A 17,430-nucleotide genomic window follows, 5' to 3' on the forward strand; every position below is an offset into this window, starting at 1 on the left:
GGGAGAAACAGGCTCACTGCTGACCAGGAACCCCTATATGGGGCTCAATCCCAAGACCACGGGATCATGACCTGTGCAGAAGGCAGACGTTTAACCGACTGAGTCACCTAAGCACCCCCTAACTTTATGTTTTAATGTTTAATAACAAGCATTACTAGAAAAGCCAAAAAGTTAGAAGTCACTATTCCTGTCCTCAAGACAGAATGTCTCACTAAGCAATTTTGTTCTAGGAAATAACAGAACAAGTAGAAGAGGTTTCTGAGTAGAAAGATTATGTAATGAAGCTTGTGTTTTCTTTTTTTTTTTTCTTTTTAAAGATTTTATTTATTTACTTGAGAGAGAGACAGTGAGAGAGAGCATGAACGAGGAGAAGGTCAGAGAGAGAAGCAGACTCCCTGTGGAGCTGGGAGCCCAATGCGGTCCTCGATCCCGGGACTCCAGGATCATGACCTGAGCCGAAGGCAGTCATCCAACCAACTGAGCCACCCAGGTGTCCCTTTCTTTTTTTTTTTTTTAAAGATTTTATTTATTTATTTGACACACAGAGATCACAAGTAGGCAGAGAGGCAGACAGAGAGAGAGGGGGAAGCAGGCTCCCTGCTGAGCAGAGAGCCTGATGCGGGGCTCGATCCCAGGACTGAGATCATGACCTGAGCTGAAGGCACAGGCTTAACCCACTGAGCCACCCAGGCGCCCCTGAAGCTTGTGTTTTCTTATAAAGACTAATTTGATAGTGGTGGGTAAGATGGTTTGGTGTAAGGAGAGACTAAAAGAGGATTCAGTAAATAACTTCTCTTAGGTTTCTTTCTTTCTTTCTTAGTAAAAAATATTTCTTTTTAGCTAAAAATATTCTTGGGGTTCCTGGATGTCTCAGTCGGTTAAGAATCCAACTCTTGATCTCAGAGTCAAGAGACTGAGCCCCACTTTGGGCTCTGCACTTGGCATGGAGCCTGCTTGAGTCTCTCCCTTTGTCCCTCTCACGTCCCCTGCACATGCTCTATAATAAAAAAATAAATTTAAAAATAAATTTTAAAAATAACAAATAAAAAAATATATTGTTTATGTATACATAACACCAACACACACACATCCAAACCTATGCTAGGAACTTTCTAAAAGGATGTGCATCTACAACTGATTCTTATTTGCCCTTCTATTTTCTTCTAGGCATATGCTATTACTTTCCCACTAGCTGACAGCAATAAGCTGGGCTACCATTACTACACCCTCTGAAGGTAAAGAAACAGAGCTTAAAAACAGAATTCCATATATGCAGAATTCTATATGTACAAAACTCATCACTCATAAACTTCAAGCATTTCGTGAAAATTTGCAAGTTCCTTAAAATGCCCCGTGCATTAAAATACACCCTCACATGCTGTGGATAATAATTACCCAAGTAATGATGGTGGAGGTGAGCTGTAAAAAAGCAATCAATCCATCCTGCTCCTTCTGGGTGATGCCGCGTGAAGGGAGGTGACGGTACTGGACACTATCTGCACTTGGAAGATCCTTCCGGAGGTGCTCATGGTAAAGCATTAAGGAGTGAAAGAAATGTTCCCAGGAAACAGGACTGCCACCTGTTCCCTGAATATTTTCAACTGTAAAGAAAGACAGCACAGAATTTCGTTTCAAAAATGTCTAAGCATCTGCTTGGAAATGGAGGGAGAAAATAAATTTAAAGCAATAAACTTTGTCTTTGTCCTAGTTAAGTAGAGTGTGTTGTCTTGTCCAGATTAAGTAGTGTGTTGAAAAAGGGTTAGAATTCCTCTATAAACTAAAACTCTGTATTAATTTTTCCTCGGCTAAGAATGGGTGGTGCCCATCTAAGCGCAAAGGTAAATTAGTTTTGATTTCAGTTATCTACTTTATATCCATAAGAGTTCTCTGTGTTGTGCTATAATTAGGTAAGACTACTATATACTCCATTATATACTAACCACTGGGCAAGGCAAGCAGGCCTTGACAGAGTAGCCAGAAAAATGGCCTTGGAGCTGGGCAGATCTCAGTTCCAATCCTGCTCCTCCTCGTGACCTTGGATAAGTTACTTCTCTAAACCTCAGTTTCCTCCCATGTAAAAATGAAAGTAATAATATCTACCTAACTAAACAGGTGCTTAATAACTATTTCTTTCTCTTCTCTTTTGCAGTGTTGCAATGTAACCAGACTCAAGTCTGAAAATTAAATGCGGAAATTGGGAGGATTGACGGAGAAACTGTAAGTACAGAAATTTAGAAAACAAGTACTTACAAACATGAATTGAGAAAATCAAACTCATGTGCCAAGGGAATATATTTTGTTTTGAGTACCAGATGTGTTCTTGAAAGTTTTTATGTATCAATTCTGATTTCTTAAACCGAATTTTATTGTACATATATATATATATGTACAATATATATATATATATATATATATATATATATATTTTTTTTTTTTTTTTTAAAGATTTTATTTATTGGGGCACCTGGGTGTCTCAGTGGGTTAAATCCTTGCCTTCGGTTTGGGTCATGATCCCAGGGTCCTGGGATCGAGCCATACATGGGGCTCTCTGCTCAGTAGGGAGTCTGCTTCCCCCTCTCTCTCTGCCTGCCTCTCTGCCTACTTGTGGTCTCTGTCTGTCACATAAATAAATAAAATCTTTGAAAAAAAAAAAAAAGATTTTTTTTTTATTTGTGACAGAAAGAGATAGCGAGAGAGGAAACACAAGCATGGGGGAGCTAGAATGGGAGAAGCAGGCTCCCCACTGAGAGGGGAGCCCAATATGGAATTTGATCCCTGGATGCTGGGATCATGACACAAGCTGAGGGCAGCCACCTAACGACTGAGCCACCCAGGTGCCCCTGAATTCTATTTTATAAAGCAAATAGTAGAGCTGCCCAATCTGTGAGACCATCACTAATGCATGAAGCTACCAACGCATTTCTTTCCCATTATTATAAAAATAATTTATACACTTGGTAGAACCAAGAATATAATCAATATTCTTTAATAGGCAGGGGGATAATGAACTCAAGAATGTCACAACAAACTTAGACAATATCCAGATTTTTCTCACCATGACTACTACCATTGACTTTAAGCAGGCTGAAACAGTAGTGGGCACACTGGGGCCCATTGGCCAATCCCTGGAGCATTTTCAAATAAGGAATGTAAATCGTTGGAGGCAATAGGTCACCCATTTGCCTAACAAACTTTGACAACACAACCTGAAATAGGGAAAAATCAATAGTTTACATAAAGCTTATCTTAATTTTAAGGTAGCATGGACTAGCTAATAAAGACTACATATGAACTAAAACTAAGTGCTCTGATTTAATAATCTGGTATTCTACTTATGAAACATTATTTTTCAAGATCATTAGCAATTTAATGCAATTATAGAATACTTTTGTGAACATGAAGTACAATGTTTTTAAATCATCTCAGTGTCACAGAATATAAGACTACTTACACTTTTCTCTTTTTTTTTAAATCAACATATAATGTATTATTTGTCCCAGGGGTACAGGTCTGTGATGCATCAGTCTTATACAATTCACAGCACTCACTAGCACCTACCCTCCCCAATGTCCATCACCCAGACACGCCATTCATCCCAGCCCCTGCCCCTCCAGCAACCCTGTGTTTGTTTCCTGAGGTTACAAGTCTCTTATGGTTTGCCCCCCTCTCTGGTTTCATCTTGTTTCATTGTTCCCTCCCTTCCCCTATGATCTTGTCTTGTTTCTCAAATTCCTCCTATCAGGGAGAATGCGGTAATTGTCTTTCTGATAGACTTTTTCACTTAGCCTAATACCCTTTAGTTCCATCCACATTGTTGCAAATGGCAAGATTTGTTTTTCTGATGGCTGCATAATATTCCATTGTGTGTGTATATATACCACATCTGCTTTATACATTCATCTGCTGATGGACATTTAGGTTCTTTCCATAGTTTGGTTACTGTGGACAAGACTACTTACATTTTAAACAGTAAAGCAATGGAAGAAACTGACTCCTCTAAAATTAACCAGCAAAGTCAGATATACTTGGAAACCAAGGTTCCTGAATCCCAGTCAAATTTAGTATGAAGACCTAGGAACCTGAAAGAATTTTGGATGCTAACCTAAACATACTGTTTTGTGTTCAGCCAATGCCACATTCTTACATTCCTGTTCTGTAAATCTACCTCTTAGTTTTTTCTTTTATCTTGCTTACTCCTTAAATCTAATAACAAACAAAAATACTATTCAGACATTGAGGCTCATTGGCTGGAATTCAGAACTGAAAATGTTACAGATCTCTGGAAATCACTGTAAAATCTATTAGGTATAAGTCATTTTCTAATTAGTTAGAAAAATACCCTTATTTTTACGAGATACTATTTACCCAGGAAAATGGGAAATGCCATGTTGTCTGTAAGTTTAATGTACTCCAGCAAAATCAAAGTAGTAAAAATAGCGGTAGTATGGGGCGCCTGGGTGGCTCAGTGGGTTAAGCCACTACCTTCGGCTCAGGTCATGATGTCAGGGTCCTGGGATCAAGTCCCACATCGGGCTCTCTGCTTCCCTCTCTCTCTCTCTCTCTCTGCCTGCCTCTCTGCCTACTTGTGATCTCTCTCTGTCAAATAAATAAATAAAATCTTTAAAAAAATTAAAAAAAAAAAATAGCGGTAGTAGATGAAGCAAACAGGGCAAATGTTAATAGCTATTAAAATGCTGGGTGTTCATTATAATTATTCTCTCTTCCATATGTTTGAAATATTTCATAATATATTTTTTTAATCTTCAAAAAATTTTAATAAGCCCTTCTCAAAACATTTTTATAAATGGGGAGAAAAACAATAAATGTAAGAAATGCAGTAAAAAGAAAAGGTACCTGATCCCAGACTCTAGCATAACTGAAAATTATTCAACATGAAAGCTTCTAGAAGAGCAAATCCCATATTTGCTACTGCCTATCATACTTAACATAGAATAGAAAATGGATTTTTTCCATATCATCTATTGATATGGATGGATCAATATGATATTGATCATAGGCATTTTGTCATCAATTCTAACTTCTAAGCCTTTCCTTCTATTACGTATACCTCTCCTATCTTACCTAACTTGTTAATAATGGTGTATTGAGGGCACCCGCTGGCTCAGTCTGTGGAGCATGAGACTCTTGATCTCAGGGTTGTCAGTTCGAGCCCCACACTGAGTGTAGAGTTTACTTAAAAATAAAATCTTAAAAAATAAAAATAAAAAAAGGAATGATGTATACCAGTTATTGTCATGCCTGCTGAGGAAAGACTAATATTAATACCAAGATTACCAAATAAGTGACACATAGAAAGACTACAGACACCTGTCTACAACTGGACACATACCTAGTATGTTACAAAAGGCTAACTACATAAATGATCAGAACTTAGAGTTTCAAATTTCCTTAAGAAAACAGTGTACATTTTTAAGTTACACAAGTGGTCACTTGTGTTAATGGCAGTAACATCAGGAAATAACACTTGTTCATGGTTCAACACTCCCAATTATCATACCAAGGCAGAAAAGCAAGAAAACTAAGAGCTCACCTGGCGTTGAGGGGGTCGCTGATGAGCTACACCAAGGTAAGAACCCATGATCGTGGAAGTCTGAAGAGGCTCTGAGGGACACCAATATTCGAGAGCAAGCTCCAAATTAAAAGGGTTCTTTTTATATAGCTCACCGATCTGCAAAATGTAAGCAAAACTGAGTGAAAATGCCTTTAATTCAACAATTACTTTTAAGTAAAAATTTACATTTTTATGGAATTCACTTGTATATTTAAGACATTAAAACCGAAACTTTTACTTTTTGTACATTTAAGACATTAAAACTGAAACTTTCCACAATTACGGAGTAAGTAATGGAAGGAGGGAGAGATGACCGTTCATCCAGAGTAATGGCTTACCAAGAGCATTAAGTGTTCCAGATCTCTTCTAAGTGAAATGGGAGGTTCATTACCCATCTGCATACTCATATGAATTATTCGAGCATCTTCATCTGCCCGATTCCTCAACTGTTTCACCTATTAAATACATTACAGACAGCTTCATATGGAAATTTAGTATATAGGTCAATAATACTGAAATCCAGCAACTAAGAGTGGTTACGTAATAGAAAAACTGTTTAAACATCTACTCCACTTTAATGACATGAAGAAATATACCAGGAATTGTATGATACCACTATCCATAATTTATAAGATCTTAAAATGTCAAAGCATTTTCCATTACAGAGAGGTCGAGTTTTAAAACTATAGTGTTGCTTGAAAGGAACATTACTGACATTTTGGGCAAGACATTTCCTCCCTGCTTTGGATCATCCTGAATACTGCAGGACAGTTTAGCATCTCTGGACTACCTACTAGCTACCAATAACCACACCAAAGATATTATAACAAGGAAAAGTGGTGCCACTAATTTCTCAAACATTTTCTGGTGGACATTACTGCACTGGCTAAGAACCATTACCCTGTAACATTTGTGTGAACTAAATGTCAACTGATATAAGAAAATACTCCCTTTTATTTATTTATTTTTTAAGATTTTATTTATTTATTTGAGAGAGAGACAGTGAGAGAGAGCAAGAGAGGGGAGAAGGTCAGAGGGAGAAGCAGACTCCCCATGGAGCTGGGAGCCGGATGCAGGACTAGATCCCTGGACTCCAGGATCATGACCTGAGCGGAAGGCAGTTGCTTAACCAACTGAGCCACCAAGGTGCCCAATACTCCCTTTTAAAAACAAAACAAAAAGAGCTAGACAAACCCACAATTAAAGATTTTAATACTCCTCTCTCAAAACTTAATAGAACAAGTATACAAAATCTATAAGGACATGGAAGACTTAACACTATCAACCAAATTTACCTACTGGCATTTACAGAATACTCCACAGAACAGCAGCAGAATATAGATTCCTTTCATGTGTGCACAGAACCTTTCCAAGATATTTCATATTCTAAATCATAAAACAAACCTCAACCAATTTAAAATAAACTGAAATCCTATAAAGTATGTTCTCTGACCATAACAAAAATAAACTAGAAATCAGTTATACTGAGATACCTGGAAAACCCCAAATATTTAGAAATTAAACAATACTTCTAAATAACCCACTGATCAGAGAAGTCTCAAGGAAAATTACAAAACATTAAATTGAACGAAAAAGAAAACACAACGTATCAAAATCTATGTGACACAGCTAAAGCAATAAAGATAAGTGTGTAACATTAAATATTTGCATTTGAAAAAAAGTTTCAAATCAATAATCTAAGCTTCTACCTTAATAAACTGAAAAAACTGAAATGAGAAATGCAAATGAAGCCCAAAGCAAAAGAAAGAAAATAATGTAGTGCAGGAATCAGTAACAGTGAAACAAAGTATAAGAAAATCAATGAGGCCAAAATCTAGTTGTTTAGAAAGTTCAATAAAATTGATAAACTTCTAGCCAGGTTAATTAAGAAACAAAAAGAGAAGTTGCAAAAAAATAAAGAGAGAGAGAGAGAAAGAGCAAGAAGATGCAAATTCCAAAATTAAGAATGAAAAAGGAAACATCATTACAGACCCTACATGCACAAACAATATAATAAAGGAATATTAGCAATAACTTTATGTTAATCTGAATAAAAAGGACAAATACACTGACACACACAAACCAAAGCTCATTCAAGAAGAGACAGATAACCTAAATAAATAAAATTTAAAAAATAAAAATAAATATTGCTTAAAATCTTATAATTTTAAAATTAAAATATAAGTATTAAACATTTAATTTTATTATATTTTATTAGGTTTATAAATAAATCTATATCTTATATATTTATATTATATTAGGTATATTATATATTTATAATGTTTTATTATATTTTTATATTTTATATATTCATTATATAATCAATATATAGTATATATGTTATATAATTAACATATAACACATTATATAATTAAGAAAATTAAATTTAATTATATTTAATTAAAAATTTAATTTAAAAACTATATATATTGGGGCGCCTGGGTGGCTCAGTGGGTTAAAGTCTCTGCCTTCGGCTTGGGTCATGATCCCGGGGTCCTGGGATCGAGACCCACATCGGGCTCTCTGCTCAGCAGGAAGTCTGCTTCCTCCTCTCTCTGTTTGCCTGCCTCTCTGCCTGGTTGGACGACTGCCTTCGGCTCAGGTCATGATCCCGGAGTCCCGGGATCGAGTCCCACATCAGGCTCCCAGCTCCATGGGGAGTCTGCTTCGCTCTCTGACCTTCTCCTTGCTCATGCTCTCTCTCACTGTCTCTCTCTCAAATAAATAAATAAATAAATCTTTAAAAAAAAATTTTAATATATATTAAAAATGAAAAATTATAAATTTTTTAAAAAATAAAAATATTGGGGGGATGCCTGGATGGCTCAGTTGGTTAAGCGGCTGCCTTCGACTTGGGTCATGATACTAGTGTCCTGGGATCAAGTCCTGCGTCGGGCTCCTTGCTCAGCAGGAAGCCTGCTTCTGCCTCTGCCTGCCACTCTGTCTGCCTGTGCTCACTCTCTCTGACATAAGAAAAAAAAATGTTTAAAATAAATAAATAAATAAAATAAAAATAAAAATATTGGGGTGCCTGGGTGGCTCTCTCTGCTTCAGCAGGGAGCCTGCTTCCCCCACTCTCTCTCTCTCTGCCTGCCTCTCTGCCTACTTGTGATCTCTGTCTGTCAAATAAATAAATAAAATCTTAAAAATAAAAATATTTAAAGTATTTAAAAATAAATAAATAAAATAAATTTTAAAAAAAGAGACAGATAACCTAAATGCTCCTATATCTATCAAAGAAATTCCAGTATCCCCAATTGTGTGAATTCACTCTTTACACGATTCAAGTCATTTATGATCATCTTTCCATAATCAAAGTCCCATCTGGACTACTGATTAGGAAACACTTAAGTCTTAACCTTTCTACAGCCTCGTTTCTGCAAATGTAAAATGAAAGGATTAACACACTTCTACCTATTCCAAAATTCTGTGATGTTACTCTACCAATTCCTTCTAGGTTACCAAGGGTTCAAGTTATCTGTTAAAGTATTCCTCGAATATTCTAATCCAGAGAGAACTATTCTTAGCCTATATAAATCCATAAGTTTACTGTCTATACTTCTCATTTACTTACTGTTACTACCTAATCTCCCCAACTAGATTATAAATTCTTTTTTTATTTATTTGACAGAGATCACAAGTAGGCAGAGAGAGAGAGAGAAGCAGGCTCCCTGCTAAGCAGAGAGCCCAATGTGGGGCTCAATGCCAGGACCCTGAGATCACAACCTGGGCCAAAGGCAGAGGCTTTAAACCCACTGAGCCACCCAGGTGCCCCTACATTATAAATTCTTTACTGGTAAAAAATGAGTCTCCTATTTGTCTTCTTCACAACTCCTAGTATAGTACCTGGCACATGGGAGAAACTCAACAAACATTTAATTTATTAAAAAATAAATAAGGGGCGCCTGGGTGGCTCAGTGGGTTAAGCCGCTGCCTTCGGCTCAGGTCATGATCTCAGGATCCTGGGATCGAGTCCCGCATCGGGCTCTCTGCTTAGCGGGGAGCCTGCTTCCTCCTCTCTCTCTCTCTCTCTCTGCCTGCCTCTCTGCCTACTTGTGATCTCTGTCAAATAAAATAAATAAAATCTTTTTTAAAAATTAATTAATTAATTAATTAATTAATTAAAAATAAATAAGCACTTCACACCTTGATTGTTTGTTGCCACTTGAGGTAATCTTTCCATTTACCTTATGTGCTTCAGGGGAGAGGGTATGAGAGCTTAACTGTACAACATTATTATAAGCATAGGTTCTTTAGGGGGGCGTTTTAAAAATATACATACATAAAAAGTGAGTTCATAGGGCTTTTCTCCCTCATTTATTTTCTGACCCCATTTTCATGGCTTCCTTGGCACAAAGCTGCACAAAAAGCATATATTCTGAAGAAACTGTCTGAAATGGCTCTAAGAATTCTTTTTCGATCAAAGTTACAGCTCAAACTCTTAATTCGAAAGTAGTCTTTTCCTGGGGCACCTGGGTGGCTCAGTGGGTTAAAGCCTCTGCCTTCGGCTCAGGTCATGATCCCAGGGTCCTGGGATAGAGCCCCACATCGGGCTCTCTGCTCCGCGGAGAGCCTGCTTCCTCCTCTCTCTCTCTTTGCCTGCCTCTCTGCCTACTTGTGATCTGTCTGTCAAATAAATAAATTAAAAAATCTTTAAAAAAAAAAAAAGAAAAAAAAAGAAAGTAGTCTTTTCCTTTGTTTCTTAAATCCATTACATTACCTGTAGCCAATGCAGAAGTCCACTTATACACTGTAATTAAGAGTCTATACAATTATCTATAAAACTGAGATTTTCCACTATGCCTCTTCCAAATCATGTATAAATATATAAGACAATCTAAGCATTGATTTTGGGGTATCACGGCATTAATAATTCTCTACCCACAGAAATTTAACTATTACTCTCTCCTTATAAGCTATTCTCAGTATCAAATATTTTGTTCTTTTAGCTTAGTCTCAATTAACAGGTCTTACTTTATTTTCATGAATAACTAATTCAAAAGCTGTAACAAAATTATTGTCAAATCATAGTCTACAATAAAAAATTTTATTAGTTTCCAAAACAAAGTTAATTTATCAGTTTTATTATTTCATAAAATTTTTCTACTACTTTTTACTTATCTTACATTATTAAACCTACCTTCATTGGCATAAGTGCAAGGAAATCTGTGATGAGATTATGGATTCTACGGATATAAAATTCCTCCTGATAGAAGTTTTCTGATACCACTACCGATTCAGTGAGGAATAAGAAAACATTGTCAGCAATTGCGAGCTCTGCCATTGCTTCATCTGCTTCTGTGAATTCAGCCAGGGCTGGAAATACATTAGGAAAACAGCATGGAGGGAAAGTTATTAAACTAAATTATACTATCTCAGAATACTCTGTTGATGTTTCAAAACTCAGGTATCTTCTCAACCTTCAAGCATGTGCTATGCATAAAATAAGACTGTATTATTGTAACTGCCTCAAAAATTCAAAAGAGCTACTGAAAAAGTACATTAGAAAACCACATGCTCAGGGCACGTGGGGTGGCTCAGTCAGTTAAGCATCTGCCTTCAGCTCAGGTCACAATCCCAAGGTCCTGGTAGCAAGTCCCAAAACAGGCTCTCTGCTCAGCAGAAAGTCTGCTTCTCCTTCTCCCTCTGTTCCCCACCACCCTCCACATCTTGTGTACATGCACATTCTCTCTCTGTCTCAAATAAATAAGATCTTTTAAAAAAAAAAAAAAAGTGCTCTTCACAGCAACATCATGAGCAATAAAAAATTACTTCAGAGATATATTATGTAACACTGATATAGTCAGGGAGTTATTATCAAAACATGAACATATGAAAATGATGCTAAGGCTTTAATCTCAGAGAGATGAACTAGAGCACTCAGAAAAAGTCATCACAGCTCATAAGTGAGACCAAGACCTGAACACAACCACATTAAGTAACTCATCTAATTTGATAACAAAGTAATAAAAATTGAAAAGCTAAACCTTAACCTAAAGACAAACTGGTCTACTTGTAACTTCTTTTAGCTTTTAGTTTAAAAAAATTCAAACAGGTATATGAATATAGACCAATATAATGAACCACCACAAACCCCATTAGCTAACTTCGACGTTACGCATTTATGATCATAAGTAATGTAGACCTCCACGCGTACCCAAAGGAGATTTAAGCAAATGCCAGATAATTTAACACTTCATTTGTAAGTACTTCAGTATACAACTCAAAAGAATACTTTAAAAACAAAAGAAAAATTGGGTGCCTGGGTGGCTCAGTGGGGTAATCATCTGCCTTCAGCTCAGGTCATGATCCCAGGGTCCTGGGATCGAGCACCGCATCAGGGTCCCTGCTCAGCAGGAAGCCTGCTTCTCCCTTTCCCTCTGCCACTTCCCCTGTTTGTGCTCTCTCTAATAAATAAATAAAATCTTTAAAAAAAGAAAAAGAAAAAGAAACCATTACATACCAATAACATTATACCTTAATACCATTATATCTTAAAAAAACAATTTCTCAGTATCAAATACCCACACAGGAATCAAATTTACAACTATCCCATAAATGTTATAAAAGATTTCAGTTTGGTTTTTTGCTTTTTGCCTTTTTGAGCAATTTGCTTCAATCAGGATTCAAATAAGATCTACAGATTATGTTTGAGTGATAAACCTCTAGACTCCTCCTTTATCTTTTTGACACTGCCCTTTATCCACTATAGACACTGGACTTTTATGCTATAGTTTCCACAGTGTGGTTTGATACCCATCCCAGTGGTATAGTTAACATACTCCTCTGTCTGGTTACACTAAAAAATTGGTAGTTTGATTTAAAGACTTGATCTGACTTACATTCAATTTTGTTGGTAAAAGTATGTCACAGGTGCTACTGTGTCCTTCCATCAAGAAATACATTGTTGCTTGCTTCTTTTAAAACATAAAACTGCTAGTTACTTTGAGGTAATCTGGCTTTGGAAAAGAATTACTATGTAGTTCTTTCTACTTGAGCGTCATTAAGACCAAATACAGAGTGTGCTACTCAAAGTACACTTTCATTGCCTTGAAAAGGGTCAGGAAAAGATACAAGCCAAGAGTTTCAACCAGAGGAAAACAGATGCGTTTTTATGTTTTATTTTGCATTTTGAAATAAAGGCTGCTCATCTATGGATACCATACCTACCCCTTGAGAATGAAATAGTTTAATTCTTTATGACTAATACTTATTATTAAAATTACTAATTAAATACTAGTAACAATGACTCATTACAAAGCTTCACTTGAACTCAGAAATACTGGAATTGAAATCACATGATGATCAATTCTATTTCAATCTAGACCAATTCTATCTAATGTCTATTACTTGAAGACTATTTAAATAAAGCAGCATTAATATATTAATGTAAATTAAGTGTTAATGCCTAAAAAGTTTTTTGAAATGTCGAAGTTTAATAAAGTTTCAAACACTATAAATTAGTGAACGTTTGCTAAATTCTTCAGAAGTCTATGAAGACAGTAGTAACTAATTCTTCAAAATTCCTATTTTATTAAAATTTGTCTGGGGGTGCCTGGGTGGCTGTGGGGTAAGCATCTGCCTTCCGCTCATGCCCAGGATCATGGGATAGACCCCTCACCAGTCCTGCTCCTTGTTCAGCAGAGAGCCTGCTTCTCCCTCTCCCCCTCCCCTTGCTTGTGTTCCCTCCTTCTCTTTCTGTGTCAAATAAATAAATAAATAAAATCTTCAAAATTATTTTTTCAAGATACCACTATTTCAAACTTTACACTCAAGGAAAAAAAAAGAAGCCAAAAGAATCACTGGCTCTGGGGCGACTGGGTGGCTCAGTGGGTTAAAGCCTCTGCCTTCGGCTCGGGTCATGGTCCCAGGGTTCTGGGATCAAGCCCCGCATCGGGCTCTCTGTTCGGCAGGGAGCCTGCTTCCTCCTCTCTCTCTCTCTGCCTGCCTCTCTGCCTACTTGTGATCTCTGTCTGTCAAATAAATAAATTAAAAAAAAAAAAAAAAAAAAGAGAATCACTGGCTCTAAGGGAAATATTTCATAAAAGTTCTTCCGGGAGACAGGAAAAAACTGTGTATTTCACCACATTCCAAAGCTTCATTTAACACAACTCTAGATACCGTCCTGTGCTCATGCTTATATATATCAAAGATAATACCTCTTTCAAAATACCATTAATGTTGATACGTTCTTTCTCGTAACTAAATTACCCACAGTCAATTTACCTGTCACATCAGGTAGCTGAGATATTCCTCTCAATGCCAGTGCCCAGGCAAGTCTAACAGTGGCTTGCAGCCCAGGCAGTTTCCAAAGCTGTGAGTCCTGAAGGCGGGAGTGAATTGTTGCGATGTACTGTCTTTCTGTCAGCAAAGGAAGCTGATGAATCATATCTGAAAACACAAAAATCGAACACTATACTGAAAAGTGGAGAAATTCTCACTTTTTTTTTTTAAAGATTTTATTTATTTATTTATTTGACAGAGAGAGATCACAAGTAGACAGAGAGGTAGGCAGAGAGAGAGAGAGGGAAGCAGGCTCCCTGCTGAGCAAAGAGCCCAATGCGGGACTCGATCCCAGGACCCTGAGATCATGACCTGAGCCGAAGGCAGTGGCTTAACCCACTGAGCCACCCAGGCGCCAGAGAAATTCTCACTTTTGATAGACAGGAATAATGTCTAAAAATAAGAAAATCAGAGTACTCTTATCAAATAACTGTGACTAATTAACATTAATGTTTGACAAACCAAAAAAAAAAAATTCCACCGCAAAAATCATATGCAAACTCAAAGTGGCAATTGACAATATTTCTAAATCTTAGTTCTATTTTTTCCATTTTTTTAATAAGTATACTACAAAACTTTTAAAAAACAGTTAAAAAGCCACTCATTTCTTCTGTATTTAAATTCTAAAACATATCGGGGCAACTGGCTGGCTCAGTCTCTTGATCTTGGGTCTAAGTTCGAGCTCTACATTTGGTGTAGAGATTACTTAAAAATAAAGACTTTAGGGATGCCTGGGTGGCTATGATGGTTAAGCCTCTGCCTTCAGTTCAGGTCATGATCTCAGGGTCCAGGGATCAAGCCCTGCATTGGGCTCTCTGCTCAGCAGGGAGCCTGCTTTCCCAGCTCTCTCTGCCTGCCTCTCTGCCTACTTGTGATCTCTCGTTCTGTCAAATAAATAAAATATTTTTTAAAATAAATAAATACAGACTTTAGCTTGCTCTCTCTCTCTCTCTGCCATGTGAGGATACAGCGTGGCTATCTGCAAGCCAGGAAGACAGCCTTCATCAGGACCTGACCATCTATGTTGGCATCTTGATCTTTGACTCTCCAGTCTCCAGAACCACCTGGGTGGCTTAGTGTGTTAAGCAACCGGCTCTTCATTTTGGCTCAGGTCACAATCTCAGAGTCATGAGATCAAGCCACTCTGTGCTGAGCATGGAGCCTGCTTAAGAGTCCCTTCTCTTGGGGCACCTGGGTGGCTCAGTTGTTAAGGGTCTGCCTTCAGCTCAGGTCATGATCCCAGGGTCCTGGGATCAAGCCCCACATCGGACTCCCTGCTTAGTGGAAGCCTGCTTCTTCCTCTCCCATCCCCGACCCCCTGCTTGTGTTTCCTCTCTCGCTGTGTCTCTCTCTGTCAAATAAATAAAGAAAATCTTTTTAAAAAAAAAAAAAGAGTCCCTTCTTTTCCTCTCCCTCTGTCCTCACCATGGCTTATGCATTCTTTCTAAAAAAATAAAACATAAAATCTTTAAATAAATAAATAATAAAATACAAATCAATGTCATTTAAAGATTAAGAAAGATATAATTTGGGGCACCTGGCTGGCTCAGTTGGAGTATATGACTCTTGATCTCAGGGTTGTGAGCCTGAACCCCATGTTGGGTACAGGGGTTACTTAAAAATAAAATTTAAAAAAATATCTATTTTTTTACTAGATAAATAAATGCCTCAATTTAAAATATCAAGCAAAAACTGGCCAAAACAAAGATCCAAATTGCAAACAAGTATCTATTCTGATTATAACAAATAAAAATGCTAAATAATAATAATTTTCAATTTACAGTTCAATTATATTAGGGTACTTCAAACAAGCACAGGATTCTGAAAAAATACTAGAATGGGAAACCCCACTAACACCTAAGAATTCATTTATTTTACTTCATTATTTTCTTGTATTTCCTTCTGTTGTCAGTGGTTCCCAACCTTTAACCAAGAACATACTCATTATTTAATTTCCTATATTTTAAATCTTCATCTACAACTATACATGTACTAATAATTCACTTCTCCCATTTATTAATCAAACATATACACAAAAAAACAGCAAGAAATTACAATTAAAATGAGATAATATTAGCATTCTAAATTGATTAAAATTGCAACCTAATACAAAACCTTCCATTTTAGCCTAGGAGACCTTCTAGGCATTTCATTTTGCTTTTGAAAGTCCCACTTACCAGCTTCCATTAACACAGTCTACCCCTACTTAATTCTGTGCTTCATTTCATTCAAGACAGGATATCTGACAAATGCAATAACTGGCAGCATTCCTAGATGAGCAAAGGTACCACTAGTCTGTGACAGGCAAAGCATTGTGTGACAGTGTGACTGGAGGAAAGGGGTACTTATGTTTTCCATAAGCCTTTCCCAATGCCTAAGGATGGTCACCAAATATGAGTGGAAAATGTCTATTCTCCTTATATACCTACTGAGAGAACATGCTGATGATACAATCAAAAGTGGACAGGGGATAACTGTTCAAATAAGTACGAGTATCTGTGATGTTAAAAGGCAATAATCTTCCAATAATCTTGGAGAATCATTTTTAATATCCTCATTTCTAAGCAGTAACTATAATGTCACCAAGTGACAATATAAATTAAAGAGGATATATTACTAAAAATGATAATTATCCTCCATTAAAATGTTTTCATGAAAGATTTGAAATGTGAATAATATAGAAAGGAACAGGCAATTAATAAGGAATGCAGAACTCATGACATATATTACCTAACTTTTACCACTCCCCTATTCCAAAACTGAAAGGACAATAGAGATATCTAACAGGGTGCATATTTATAAAATGTGATCTTATATCTAAATATTCAAATACCGATGAATTACACACACAGGAATACAGGAATAAAATACATAATTTTTTATTTTAGTAGTTAAAATAGTTAAAATAATGCCCTACTTAAACGTTACCTCCACAATTTAATCTGATTTTTTAAAAAAACAAAGACAATAGTAGTACAGAATTCAATACCGTCTCGTTCCTCTGTGCTTTGTTCTATAAAACTGATATCAAAGCAGTACAGAAGCGCCATAAGAAGAGCCAGATTCACTGCATCCAACGAGCCATTAGCCTCAACTGTCACTTTTTCCAAATGTCCAATAAGAAGTAGAGTGTCATCTTTGCCTAAAGGTGACTGACAAGCCCAGGCAAAAAGGCTTTCTGCCAGAGACTGCCTGCATTCCTTGATGAGATCAGAAACCTAGAGATAAAAATGTACGATTATCAGTATACATAAATCACAGTGAAGCCTGGTCTTATTTCAAAAAGTAAACTACCAAAAAAAACAGTAAACTACCTTTTACAAAGCTAACTAACTAACTAACTAAATCCATCTGAATCCACAAGTAACTCTAAAATCTCACGTCTAGAATTCTAAACAAACCCTATTATCAATTCCTTATTTTATATTCCAACCTTCTTTATGCAATGACCAGTTCCTTCAAGAGTTCATTCCAGAAAGAGCAACAATAGCACATAAGAGACTAGAAAGAAGTGGAAACAGTTGTAAGTCAATTTTGGATACAGATACCCACACATTTCAATGGGCATTAGCAAT

The 17,430-nt window shown here is 36.6% G+C and overlaps 1 protein-coding gene across 1 annotated transcript in view; it reads right to left on the reverse strand.

Moving 5' to 3' along the window:
• Positions 1-17,430, reverse strand: part of NUP205 (nucleoporin 205) — an 83,420-nt gene that overhangs the window by 53,700 nt on the left and 12,290 nt on the right. Inside the window, exons 6-12 of the mRNA XM_082693262.1 lie at positions 16,845-17,073; positions 13,799-13,963; positions 10,713-10,888; positions 5,911-6,027; positions 5,552-5,689; positions 3,056-3,206; positions 1,396-1,601 (exon numbers count right to left, since the gene is read on the reverse strand). Of these exons, the coding sequence (XP_082549388.1) occupies positions 1,396-1,601; positions 3,056-3,206; positions 5,552-5,689; positions 5,911-6,027; positions 10,713-10,888; positions 13,799-13,963; positions 16,845-17,073 (1,182 nt within the window). The remainder of the gene's footprint in view (positions 1-1,395; positions 1,602-3,055; positions 3,207-5,551; positions 5,690-5,910; positions 6,028-10,712; positions 10,889-13,798; positions 13,964-16,844; positions 17,074-17,430) is intronic.

The sequence above is a fragment of the Mustela nivalis genome, assembly GCF_964662115.1.
Source record: "Mustela nivalis genome assembly, chromosome: 12".
Taxonomy (NCBI): Eukaryota; Metazoa; Chordata; class Mammalia; order Carnivora; family Mustelidae; genus Mustela; species Mustela nivalis.